Genomic DNA, 13,936 nt, shown 5'->3' on the forward strand with positions numbered 1-13,936 from the left:
AATGCAACTTCTCGCTCTCTTTGAAGTCATCTGCTGTTTCAGTGCAATAGCCAAAAACTGCATAGAAGGAGCCATACAATGGTCCCAAACTGTTGGATTCTGTGGATAGTATCCCTCATCACAGATGTCCCTCTTTGTTCCCGCTAGTTAAAGGACTTAACATTGAAGTTGGCAGAGGCAACTACTCCACCTTAGCAGGGTCATTTCCTTTGGATGTGGCATCATTGTTGTGAATATTCCACCTGTAATGTAGTTGACACTTTAAAAAAAAAAAAAAAAATCCAATAAGAATTTTTTTTCCCTATTTACAGCTGTTTACAAGCATCTCTAAAGGACTTGTGAAAGAACCTACTCAAGCTATAAGTTGCTAGGATTTGCACTAGGGGTTTTCTTCACATTTATTTTAATTGGACATACTGAAGTAAGGTCCTGTGGCATTTCAGTATTTCTATAATGTAGTCCAATTATTGATTCTCCTGCTACATGAAACAAACTGTAATTGAAAGATGGTGAGCAACAAATTTTTGATTACTTATTTTTGCTTTAGTGTGTTGCCAACCTAATAAAGGAAACAAAAATAAAACAGTCTTAACTTCCAGAGTTAAGTTTAAGTCAGCAGGCGCCATGGCTGTTTGAAGTTTGTTGGAAAAAGGAGTTGGGTTTCCCTATCATCAGTGTGGGGGGAAGAAAAAAAAAAGTTTTTCATATACTGTAAATTATAAACACTCTCCAGTCTGTGAAGTGGGTATGATGGTAACCAGACTAGCCATGCTAATTATTAGCCCTGCACTGAAATGTCAAAAGGTGCTGAAGTTGTTTATCAGCTTGGATTTCCATGAAGATAAGAACTGATCCCCATGAGTAAAACAGTAGGAGAGACAAGTCATTGCTCTCACTCGGTTGCTATTTTCATGTCTGAGGAGGGGGAAATCTGAAGCTATCCAAACAGTAATTCAGTGGCTTGTACGTGCTAATATACAAAACTTAACCTGAGGACCTATATCTGTTGTCTCTGCTAGTCCCCCAAGGCTTGCTTCTGACATGGGATTTTTCTGTGGGGCCATGCAACATGTGTGAAAGCACAACAGTTGCACCTGAAGAGGACTGTATGTGGAGAAGAGCACTTCAAATCTGGGACCTTTCTATGCTTCAGCTCCTTATAAGTGGTCAAAACAGTTCCTTGATTTTATCCCCAAAGAAAACACCCCATGCAGAATCAATGTTTATGGCCAACCCCGAAGCCTTCTGAAAATAGAAAGATTAAATGAAAATACTGTCATAAATTTAGTGGTATTAATTTGAGCCAGAAGAAATAAGAGAAGTTTAATTACCAAGGCTGAACTGGAAAACCTCAAAAACTGCTCCTGTATGGCTTATGTCTGCTTTAGCTGCTCTGATAAATTATAGATACTTTTACAGAAAACAGTTTAAGACTTTACTCAGTAACATTTTATCTTTGGACAACTGTAAGCAAAGCTCATCATTCAGTGAAGAAAACATTTGCTTGGAGGAAGAGGAAAAGACTCAGGCTTCTGTTTCTTTCTGAAGTCAATATTTAAGTTAGCTGTCAAAAAATCTGGTCTTTTGGTCTGACTTTAGTAAAATGTGAATTAATCAAGTTCCTCATGTAAAAACACAGTTAAATGTAGATTAGCCACATAAACCTTGATTAATACATTCCTGGCTAGTTAGATTAGCTAAGTATACCTTAATTCATCCTTCTTCTGTAGGCGGTTTTAGATAAATACATTCTTACATTAAACTGCTAACACTAATGCCCACCTCTAAAACTTTTCAGATAGGTGCCACTAGGACTTTCCTTTTGCAGAAACAGTAGCTTAAGCAGGCGACTGTGAATGCGGCATGACTTGTCAGTAGTTATGAAGCAAGTCAATGGTAAGGCAATTAATCTTTATTCCAGCAAACAGATCTATCTAGTCTAGTTATTCCAGGCCTGACACCTTGGCTGGCTGCAGCTTCTCAGGTGATAATTGTTCATCTTTGCTGAGACTCTGCAGAACAGCTGCTGGGTGCAACACACTCCTCTGTATGACTGGCGTACCTTCAATTCGCGGCAAGGCCGAAGAGCAATGCATGCCACCTTGCTTTATATCTGCTGATCTTTAGCGTTTTGATCCAAAGCTTTCAATAAGCTTCACAGATCTTTAGATCTTAAAACACACTGCTCCTCCCTCTATACCACTTGTAGAGTAGAAGTAACAGAACACTGACAGTTAAGAAGTTGCTCAGTCACCGTCATCAGGCTTGCTGAAGCACAGGTAGGCCTCTTAGTTCTCTGCTTGTAGCGTGATCCTCCTTCTTTCAGCCTCAGGGAAAGGTTTGCTGTGGACGTCAGCGGGGACACTTGTTTTACATAATACATAGGGGGATTCACAAAAAGCCTTTAATGGCAGATATGGGAAAGGAGAGGATAGAGATTTCCTCTGGTCTGAGGTGTATAGTCTTGGAGGAGCTTTCTAAATCTTGCACAAAGCTCTGCAAGGATCCTTTTCATCAGCTGAAAGCTAAACAACTGCCCACTTATGTTAAAGAGAAGCTCTAACACATGAGCACTATATTAGGGACAAGGGAGACCATTCACATTGTAAATTACTTTAACACATCCCCACAGGAGCCTTCATTCCTTGGCCTGTCCCTCCACTGCCTGCAGCTGAGTCTCCCCCAGGCTGCAGCCCGCCAACCTCCCTGACCTTTCCGAGAGAGGGCTGCGGGGAGGGCCTCTGCCAGATACCTCCACCCCACTGCCTCCTCACGTCATCGAATAAGTGGCTTATTTTGTCGAGACAGGGTTCTTGGACGAGGAGGAGGTTATCAAGGTTGAATAGCAAAAAGTGAGGGGAGAAACGGATGGACGTGTTTTGACCCCTGCGCTTTCTGTTAACATCTCTGTTTCCTGCAGGAAACCTTGTCTCAATCTGACCTGCAGTTTGAAAAACAAGAGTCGGGTTTCCTCTCATTTGGTGAGTCTTTTGACACTCCAAATATAAGAAAAATAACACACGGAAATAGATATGTGCCTGTTCAAGACATACTTAGAAAAGCATTTACCTCCTGTGCAGCTCTTGCATGATGAAAGGTTTTGCTAAGAAATGGCCATTTTGGGTTAAATAGAACTTTAAGTCTGAGACAGTGTTGTTTATATCATTTACATTCAGTAATGCCTTCTTGGCACAGAAACCTCTGCAATGGCTGCCAAAGTTTCAAAGAGGCAAAGCTAAGGTCACTGTCAGGGGTAGAAACAATACATCATCTGCCCAGAACGGGCCCCTCGCAATGCGCTTAGGGCCTCAGTTCCTGCACTCATGGGAAGACAAAAACTTCTATTAAATTGAATATAGTGAGGAAAATAAATTATTTCCATGTACTAAATGACAGGCTGGAATTTCATTTTGTGACTCCAGCTTTCACATAGTTTTATATACATTTAAAGCCACTCTCTTAGTCAGTTGTGATACAGCACAGGCTGAAGCGTGATCTGAGCAAGTAAATCTAAAACTTCACAATCTGCTTCAGATAGATTATAAAATAACAACTGAGTAATATGGTTTCCAAGTAGACTTATGGATTTTTTTTCCAAGTTGGGTCTGTTAAAGCAGTGACTCTATTACTCTATTAATTTCAATTGCAATTTATGTTGGAGAAAGATGGTTCTAAGAACATGTCTGTATTTCAAGGAGCACTGATGCTCAAACCATCTAAGCAGCTCTTACTAATCCTCCATTTTCAGGATGCAATGACTGTGCAATAGTTCCTTTGTTTTCTGTTCAACCACAGGTATCCACAGCCCTAATGATTACACACAAATAGTTGCCTAGCAGGCTGGCTTAGTGTGAAGAAATACAGGCTCTGACTCCCCTGTTACAACTGCAACCAGGTTTAGAAACCTGGAACTCCTAGGTTGCCAAGAGAAACCTATGGGAGCAAGATGATCCCTTAAGTATGTTTGCTTGGTTGGCAGTGAGCTGGACAAGATGTAAATATAGATTTCCAGATTCCTGTGATCCATCTAGGGTATTGCACTTGTGTTCATTCAAAAGAGACAGCAAATTCTGCCATGTGCAGGTAGTAGGTGTGGGTAGTTGTTTAATACAGCAGGAATATATTTCTGCTTTGCATATCAGAGCAAGAGTCCCAGACCATGAGCGTGTTTGCTTATCTCCAAACTAAATCTGTAGAAATACAAAATGTATTTCCTAAGATACAGGTTTGTAAGACCACACAGCAGCTATCCTATCAGCAGCAGTTGAAAGAGCTAAGAAAAAGGGCCTACAAGAGGCTCCTTAAAATTCCTCTGGATCAAAATATTGGACTTGCCTAGTACTTGCTTACACCAAAACACAGGACAGAAAGTAGTGGGCTAGGCTTCTGATATGTTAAAAATCACAAAAACTCCCAGCAGCTGGCCTGGCTAGACAATGAGAGACACAGACAAAGGCCAGGCCTCATAACCCTCCATTTGTTCTGCTCTCCTCAAGTGAATCTGTCTATAATTTTAGGTTCTACTTTTAGTAGATCACAAATTGTTTATAACGTTTCTGAGAATAAAAACCAACCTGCAGGAAAAAAAAAGAAGGGATCTAAGTTGTGACATTTATCTGAATTATGTCAGCATAACTGTAAGATTTGAATAGCTTTGTAAAACTTAATTGGTTCCTTTGATCCATTATAACTTATCTGGAATCCAGATAGAACCCAAGTACACTGCCATGAAGCAAAGACTTATAGTCTTCCCATTTAATTTAATAATTTCATTGTGGCTTTCCAAAAGAGGAAGAAGGGCAATTCATAAAAGTGGCAAAATGGGCATCAGGCTGCTGGCAATTTTCTGGAGGAAAAGAAAATGAGGATAGGTACAAATATTAACTGTTACGTTTTCTGAAACCATTCAGAAGCTTTAAAGTGATAGCTAGCATAACTTTTTAGGTGTCATTTATATGTATACATCTAGTTTAGACAACAGAATGTATTTGCTTTTGTTTCCATGCAAATACATGTTACCAGTACTGTATTCAGCTTTGTAAAATTTACTGATTTAGCTTTGTAAAATCTGTGCATGCACCTTTCTGCAACTGCACTGTGTTGTTGTTGCTTCTTAAAGTAGCATGGAAAAGATCCTCTGGTCTTAAATATTGCTTGAATCAGATCTGAGTCCTTTTATGGCTCACTTAAAGTCTGAACTAGAAAACTTTTCTTTGCATTAATCCTTACCTAGTGACTGTCAATATTGTGACCTTTTATTTTAATTGTTTGTCACCAAAGTAACAGGACCATTGACAAAAGTTGTTTGCTATCTACCTCATACAACTCCACAAAATCCCCCAAACAAACAACAACAACAAAAAAGGGGAGAAAAAAAAAAAAGAAAAAATGAGAGGGGGATTGGCTTTTGGATAAAAGAAGTTTTGTAAACCTTTTGGTTATCTGTTCATTCCATGCACTTCATAAATTAATATATTGGTTGAAGTCAGACTTGATTGTCTGATCATTCGTGCAAGTTCATTGGAGAAGGATCTTCCTTTTCAGTTCTGAATAACTGAGTCTGTGTCTGCAGAGCAAAAGGGGAAGGGATGAAAAATAATTACCCAACACACAGTTACATCACCCCTTTGTTTGGGTGCCTTGGGATGGAAGAAACTGTAAACGCATAAAATAACTGTAACTGAAAGCTGTGTGTATAAAATAGAATTGTAACAAGAATTCTACATGCTTTTGCCTCCAATTATGGGTTGAGGGGTTTTTTTCTACATACTGCCTGGCAAATTTTTTGAGATATGGATGTATTTGTAAGACAAAGTGAATGCCAGTGCTCCTCTCAATGAGGAGTTTGCATAAATACAAAGTCCCAACTGATTTTAAAGAGTTCACAATAATTTTCAGCTAATCAGGAAGAATACATATAGTTAGTCTATCTTCTATTGATAGCTTTTTTTTTTTTTAACCTATCAAAAACAAATGAGTAGTAAAGCAGAAAGCCTGTATCCGTCTTCTGGAAGACTTGATTTAGGTTCAGCAATTAATATTTTAGATCTTGCCAGGTTCAGCCTTTGATGTGACACTAAGTAGCAGCAGAAGACTGTGGTGGATAATACTTTTGTTGCCATGAACTAAAGCCCAGCTGTAAATCATGTTTGAACTAGTTAAAGCTAGAGGTAGTGCAGGTGCACTACAGGGCTATAGCGGCATTTGCTTCAGGTGTGCAGAGGGTAAGGAAGCAACAAAAGAGACTCTGGCTGTTGCAGTTGCTTCAATACATCTTCATTTCTTCTTCTTACTTGTGAGAGCTTTCTGCTGTTCCTACTCAGGTAAGGAAGCCTAAATAAAAGCAACCTGACTGTATTTAGAGTACTTGCTTAAGAGAACTAAATCTGGTTCTTGTGTGTTCTCTTCTGCAGTCAAATTGCTATCAGATAATTCAGCCTCAGTGTAAACAGTAAGAAGGGAATCTACTATATGCAGTACAGTGCACTTTAAAAAAAAAAAAATTAAAAGAAATAAAATACCTGCAGAGTAGAGAAGTCTAAAGCCACACTTAGGGGATAAAAATGAAATAGTGTAATTTGTATGAAAACTTGAGTTTCCCATGTCTTATATAAAATATAGATCTTATTTTCAGACTCCACTTCCTAGATTACATTGACATATGGGTGGTTGTGTGTTTTTGTTTTTGTTTTGTTTTTTTTTTTCTTCTCTGGCAAAAAAAAGGGCATTTTCCAAAGACAGAAGTAGCATAGCAGGAGGCCACAGATGCAGAAATAAGAACAGGGACTAAAAAAGAATGCTTCTAGGCTTAAAAACATGAATTTTTGCATTTTAAAGCACACATCCAACTGGAATTGTAAATAGAGTAGTTGTTGGCTCAAATACCTGTAACAGAATCTGAGACTTTGAGTCCAGAATAGAGAGTGGGCTGTGAAAGCTGCACTTGGTGTGCTGAGGCACTCTCCTCAAAAGGGCTCTGGAGCTGGCTATGTGGGAGGATGGAGGAGGCTGAGGCCGCAAAGATCCCCGAGATCTTTTAGTCTCCTGACTAACAGAGATTCAGCTCCTTGGAATCTCTTACAAGGACCAATGTGATAATTGACATTTAAGGCCTTGAAAAGCAGTTTGAAAGGAGCTGACTGGCCGTTTAAGTAGCCACAAAATATCTGTAATGTACAATCATCCTGAGGCAGAGAGTGCAAGTTTCTCCAACACAGGAATTGTTGAGCTGTTGCCTTTTCAATACAATCTGTAGAAGGGTAATGGCACTGACGTGTTAGTGCTTACATGAAGAACAGTGAGAAAAATGAGCATGAGGAAATCAATCAAATAATAATCACTATTATTAAAGGATGCCTTCATGTACTGCAGGCAACCTGTATGCTGCACCACTCCGGCAACAACTCCACTTAAAAAAAAAAGGAGATAAAACTGTGGTTGTTTAGTCTGCAAGTGAGAAGCAAAAAGTTCTGACTGCAGTGTGAGCATGTTAAGCACTTGGTGGATCAGAAATATAAAATATGCTCTGTTAGAATAACTAATAACACTCCACAAAATCAAGGGAATCAGAAATATTTTAGAGCATATGGCAATTTCTGCTAATCTGCGTCTCTGTTGTATTTGCCTTAGGACCGTATTGGTGGGGAGCAGCCTCTTACAAGGTGTTTTTTTCTCTCTTTTAAGATCTTTTACTCATGGCTGTTCTCAGAAATATGACACTTAGTTTAGTGGGTCAATTGATCTTGTATGGCAATCCCTGTATTCCTCTGATACTGTAAGAAAGATGTCTTTTTTTTTTTTTTTTTCCTTCCCCCAAATCTTATCATCCTCTAAATTAATTCATCTAGGCTAAAGACCAGATTCTGCTTCATTCAAGTATCAGGCTAGTGTATATTCCTCTAATTCTATGAAGGACAGATGGAAAACAAGTTCGTCTGATATAAAATGTATTTTATGTAGAAGTGCCAACTTCCTTCTATACATTTTTCTGTTCTTGCCAGAGTTCCATGGGATTTTGTTGTTGTTAATATATGAATGTCACCGTCATATTAACTATTTCTTTGGGAAACTGCCTAATAAGTAATAGTTATCCCAGAGCTGCAGACCTGCTTCTGTTCCACAGGGGTTTGAGTGTTATTTGCGACAATACACTTTTTTTTTTTTTTCTTTTTTTAATTCCCCCAATTTTCCTGGCCAAGTGAGTGATCTGCACCTTATTGCAGCAAACAGACCTGATGTTTTTTTCATTCCCAGTTAGTTCCCTCTCACTTTTAAGGATTGTATCTGGAAGTCCCTGAGTCAGAAACATGAACTGTGTTTTGAAAACAGTGATTATTTTCTCATCTAGTATATGCAGTTATTTTTGCTTAAATAAGATCTGGTTTCGATCCAGAAAGTGGCTGCCATAGAGGTTTCTAGCAGGAATTCCCCTCTTGAAAGACACAGAGTATTGCACATGGGCAAAGAATTCATTAGGACACAGGCTCCTTCTCATGTGTAAATACTGGCTTCCACCACAATTAGCACTCTAGGTTCAAAGAAACAAGTTTGATGATTATAATATGGTAATTTCTATTAGTGGCTGCTGTCTTTTCTTGACCAAAATCAGTAAAGATGCCTACTGTGAGTATAGAAAAATACCATATGAGTCTCTTACACCCTTTTTCTAGGTTTTTCAATTATACCACTCAATGACACAAAGCCACAGTTACCTGGCTGTGTCTCAAACGCATTAAATCCCATGTAACCAACCGCACAACAAAACCTCAAATACTTGGCTGTGATGGATGGTGCTATAATGAGGGTGGAGCTCAGTTCAACAGCCAATTTAATGCATCTTAATGTTCTAACATGCTTTCGTTTCATATCTAGGACAATAAACGCTGCAGTAAAGTTTTATTTAAAGCAGGTCTGGTTTGCAAAATGAGACTTGCATATAGAACAAAACATTCATTGTCACTTTATTGTTTAAACTTTTATTATCGCTTTTTTTTTCCTGGTACAATGGGCTTTTATGCACCAAACAGCTGTGTTCATCATGTTTATTTAGAAGGCGTCCATTGTAGTGGAAAAAGTCTGGAGGACAAAAATCTTGGTGAAGTGCAAGACTACTCTGTTGGTGCTGGCACTCTTTTTTTTCTGTCAGCATGCAAGTCACATACACAGGCACTGCCATGCAGACTTGCAAACCCTGTATAATAGCAACTTCTAACAAGTGCTGTCTCTTATTCCAAGCGTTCTCCTGCAGAAATTTTCAATTGCAAGGCAACACACAGGACGTGTGACTATTTTACACCCTATGATCCTATCCTTTCTCAATCTGTTGCTATTTTGGCCCCTCATTAGGTCACTTTCCAAATATTGTGTACAGCTATGTGTCAATCATTGTCACAGCTCGGCTCCAGGCTAAGCCAACTCAGGACAAAACTAGGAGGAAAAAAAAAAATGCCAACCAAAGCAAGCACTGTCTAGAAAACAGTCAACAGTTTAACTGTGGAAAGCTATGTGTTGTTCCAAAGATAGCATAAGCTCATTTGATGCAAAAGCAGCATACAGTACTAATGCTCCCTGAAATAATTTTACGCAGTTGAAATAAATAGTGCATACCCAATGGCATCTGTAAATAAACAGATGTTAGAATCTCAAGAATTAAGAGCATGACATTGTAGGAAACTCTTGGGTGACTCCTGCCAAAAAAGCAGTCTAGTTTCCAGTTTCTGGAAAGAATAGAGCATCTAATGTATTGACAGAACTTGTTTTGAGCAACAGTATCTCTAACACCTTCTAAACCTTTGAATGAAAGCTGCTGTATAAGTAGGCAGTGCTAGCCTGGGGAAGTAGAGTGTCCTACTTTCTTCGGGGTATATCCAGCAGGGCAGATGCATTCCCATGCTGTGTGAGCTGGCTCTGCCCCATTCCCTCTTTTCAAGTTACTCTGTACTAATACATAGTTCGGGTAAAGATTGGAAACATAGAAGTGTCTCTATCAGCCACATACCCAATGCTGTTGTTGTCACAGGCTGGAAAATGAACTGGAACAAACTAAAATGCTTGATCATTTAAAAATATTAAAATATCTTTACAGAATGAAATGGCTCCTTAATTCCTAAACAGTGAATGCTCTAGGCTCTCCTCAGAGCTGGCATTCTCAGTTGTTGTCATTCATGTGCCTCAGGAAACTGTAATGAGGTCAAAAAGAGTGGAATAAAGTTGCATCCAGAGAGCTCATGGATTATAGGAATCCATGCAGAAACACAGCTAAGGCGACTGCTAGGAACCGAAAGCAGCACTGCTGGGGGGAGCCTGCAAAGGGGCTGAAGCAGGGGCAAGGGGATGGCCTGCCGTACCAGGGAAATGATTTTCCATAAGAAAGAAGAAAACAGTTCTAGGGGGAAAAAAAACTGGAAAGAGATGTTAGCCAAGTGGAAAGCGAGAGAGTGTGACAAAATTATTAGCTCCCACTTGGAAACAGTATAGTAGGGGGGAACTTTAAGGAAAAGAAAACTGTTTCTCAGAGACTCTTTCAAAGGCTTCCTGAATGCAGCCTCCATTTACTTGTTTGTTCCTTTTTCTCCCAAGAAGAAAAAGGACCTACTGTGAGCAGAATGTATCCCAACTTGAACAAACGCAGACCTGAACGGCATCCCAGTCTGGAGAGAGTCCATGTAGGCCAAACCCCTTGAGTCTTGTCACTACCTGGGCACCGCAAAGCTTGTAAGGCAAGCAGAAAGGCGCAAAATCTACAAATCGTAATCAATAGGTAGGTGGCTGGAAGTTTAAATCACACTACCTGTTAGTATTTTCTCAAAATCAATCTGCTTGTTAAGTCTGTGTGTTTTTAAACTGGGTTTATTACATTGTGCTTAATAAGTAAATCAGTACGTCAGACTGAGTGGATTTTGAATTACATACTTTCAAAAATAGTGTCTGTTTTGAGACCAGATGTGCTTTGTGAAATTCTTAAGGAAGAAAGAATTTCTAATTAAGGAAAAAAAGAATGTGTATACATAACTCTGACTCTTAACTGTTAACAGCTATAACACCAGAGCAGTTGGGGAATCTGATTTGGTTTTAATTAACAACGCCATACCTTTGGTGACAGAACAGAAACATGTATTTTGACTGAGACTACTTTTTAAACCTATGCTTTAACTGAAACGGCACTGGGAGGACTCTGAAATGTCATTTTGTGGGAACTGGTGGAGTGGGTCGGACACATAGTCCATCAGAGCCCCATCAAACAGAGCCAATCTTGGATGTCCGTGGCCAGAACTCCATGGTAGGGAGTAATAACATTGTTGGATCTTGTCTGGAGAGGCTGTGAGTGGTGGTGTGCAAGGTGCCACCTTGGCGTATCTCCACACATGTGAAGTCCCTCCAATGCAGAAGTGCTTGACCTCAACAACTTCCTGTGACAGGGAGTTCCACAGTGAATTGTCTTTGCATACCCTGGGCTTTTAGCTTCCTTCCCTCTGGTTCCATTTAGTTTTGTTCTTGTGTTATGCAACGTGCGCAAAACTTTTTCTCGCTCTGTTTTTGTCACGTTCCTGTTTATATCCCTTCCTTTTAAATAATTCTGTCCTCAGATCTCTCTTGAGCTATGTATATTCTTTATATCAAGCTTTTAAAGCATCACTTTAAAAAAAAAAAAAGCGGGGGAGAAGGGGATTTTTGCACCTTATTAGGGCTGTAGAGCTTTTTGTGCGTGTGTCTCCCCCGTACCCCCGCAGCGTCCCAGCCGCGCAAGGGAAATCGGTGTAACCATTTACCAGACTGTCAACACTGGCGGCGGCGGGCGGGCGGCTTCGCCAAAGCCGCTCCGGCGGCAGCGCCTCTCCCCGGCCCGTTAGCGGGGCAGGGGCAGCCGGGCAGCGCGGCCGGCCCGGGGCGGGAAGGGGCCGGGAAGGAGCCTGCGCGGCCGGCCGAGCCTTCCCGGCTGTGCGGGGCGGGGAGCGGGGCTGCCCCGTCCCGCCGGCGGGCTGGGTCCCGGTCGGGGGGAGGCTGCCGAGGCATCATGGCGGTTGTGGGCCGGGGGGGTCCGAGGGCTGCGCGGACTCACCTCGCTCCGTTGGAGCTGGAAGAAGCTGTTGAGATAGCTGGAGCTGAGCGAGGAGCCCAGCTCCGGGGTGCTCTTGGTGTAGCCGAGGTCGGGGTGCTGGGACGAGGAGGGCTCGGGTCTGAAGGCATCGAAGGCGCTGGCCTGGTGCGTGTCTTGCAGCGAGAGATAGACCCAGTTGAGGAGCTGGGCGGGCTGGTAGACGGACGCGGCGCTGGTGTCGATGGCTGACAACAAGCTCATCTTTCCCCCCGGGCTCTGCCGGCGGCGGCTGCCCCCGCCGTGCCGCTCCCCCTCCCCGCGCGCTCGGGCCGGCGCCGCTTTCCCGTCCCTGCCCGGGGCGCTTCCTCCTGGGCCGCCCGGAGGAGAGGGGAGGACGGGCCGGGCCGGGCCGGGGGCTCGCTGCCGGGCCCCGCGCCGCTCTCGCTGCCCCTAAGGCCGGCGGCGCCCGCCCAGCCCCAGCGCTGCGCGCAGCACGGGCATCGCTGCTGCCGCCGTCCGCGGGCTCCGCAGGAAACTTTCTGCGCTTTCCCTCCGCGCCCGGCCGCTGCCTGCCCCGCTATCTGTCTTTATTCCCACTCCCGCAGGCAGCGGCGGGGAGGGGCCGCCGGCGCTCCGGCAGCCGGGGCCGCGCCCCCACCGGCCTCCCGCCGGCTGCGGGGGGGCCGCGCCGCTGGAGCCGCGGGCGTCCCGGCGCCGCTCCGCCCCCCGCCCTGCCCGCCTCCGTGTGTGCGTGAGAGCTGTGCGGGTCCGCGCGGGTGCGTGTGGCTGTGTCCCGGCGGAGGTCCCTGGGCCATGGGGGTGTCTCCGGGCCGCTGGCGACTTGCCCGCCCGCTTTGCGCCGGCTGGCTCGCTCGCTCCCCGGCCTTCCTTTTCCTCCTTCCTGAAGACTTTTTTTTTTTTTTTTTTTTTTTTTTTTTCCCCACGCCAAACACGCTCAAAGCCCTTCCGAGGACTCATCGCCGGGCCGTTTCGGCGTTGTTTTTAACCCCGCAAGTTTCGCTCGGGACGTCGTCGGCCCGCCCTCCCTTTCACTCTCGTTTCTGTTTCTTGCCGGTGCGAGGAGCCCATTGTAAGCTGAGGCTCCTTCTCATTAAATCTCTGCCAGAGCTCCAGGTTTACGAAGGCTTGCTCGGTCACTGAGGCTGTGCCAAGCCTTGAGGAGTTGGGGTTTCCCAAATAAGGCAGGCAAGTGGCTGGATGTTCCCTCTGAAATCCATCTAGGTAGCCCTGGCACAGGCTCTTGAGGAGCCTGCCTGCGGTGGGATGCGCTGGAGTTAAAGCTGAGTGGGCCTTTTAAGGAGTCGGTAGCACAAAAGAGGATGATGAATGATTCTCCCTTTCGGAAGGAGCCTGAGTGGGTAAGCTGGTAATTACAGTTCATAAACTCTTCCCTATGATGAGTGGAGCAGAGCAGCTATTTCTCACTTCGGTACAAATGCTGTAGCGATCAAACTGGGAGTTTTCTTTTTAAAACCAAAGGAACTCCCAGGAGGTAACTTAAAAACTCGAGCAAAGCTCCTTGTGCTCTTTCCTGAGTGACAGGAGACTAAAAACTAAGGTGTCTTCCCAGTATGGTCTTGGGGGGAAAAAAATGCCTCCCTTACTTAGATAACAGAAAAAATCTGACCTTTGAAACATCAAAGTTGGCATCTAGGTTGCTGTAATGAGCCATATGTCTTTGCTAAGATCGAAGAAAAATCGCTGTTCTGAAAAGGCATGGTTACAAGCAATAGAAAATACAGGTCAGCGTACGCCCGGTAGAAAATGCTATTAAATTGTCAGCTGCAAACACCAAAGATGGATGCATTTTACTTTTGAGAGCAGGTAGTTACGGCAGCACAGCTATCTGCTTGCAGGAATTTAAGTGAGGGTGAAGAC

General features: G+C 43.2%; 1 protein-coding gene across 1 annotated transcript in view; it reads right to left on the reverse strand.

Annotated features, from left to right (window-relative positions):
• The window catches only part of ZCCHC24 (zinc finger CCHC-type containing 24), a 110,538-nt gene extending 97,810 nt beyond the window's left edge, over window positions 1-12,728 (reverse strand). Inside the window, exon 1 of the mRNA XM_086752054.1 lies at window positions 12,059-12,728. Within this exon, the coding sequence (XP_086608180.1) occupies window positions 12,059-12,298 (240 nt within the window). The 5' untranslated portion in view covers window positions 12,299-12,728. The remainder of the gene's footprint in view (window positions 1-12,058) is intronic.
• Between the last annotated feature and the right edge of the window lie 1,208 nt (window positions 12,729-13,936).

Source organism: Chlamydotis macqueenii, chromosome 7 (genome assembly GCF_036417535.1).
Source record: "Chlamydotis macqueenii isolate bChlMac1 chromosome 7, bChlMac1.mat, whole genome shotgun sequence".
NCBI classification, from domain to species: Eukaryota; Metazoa; Chordata; class Aves; order Otidiformes; family Otididae; genus Chlamydotis; species Chlamydotis macqueenii.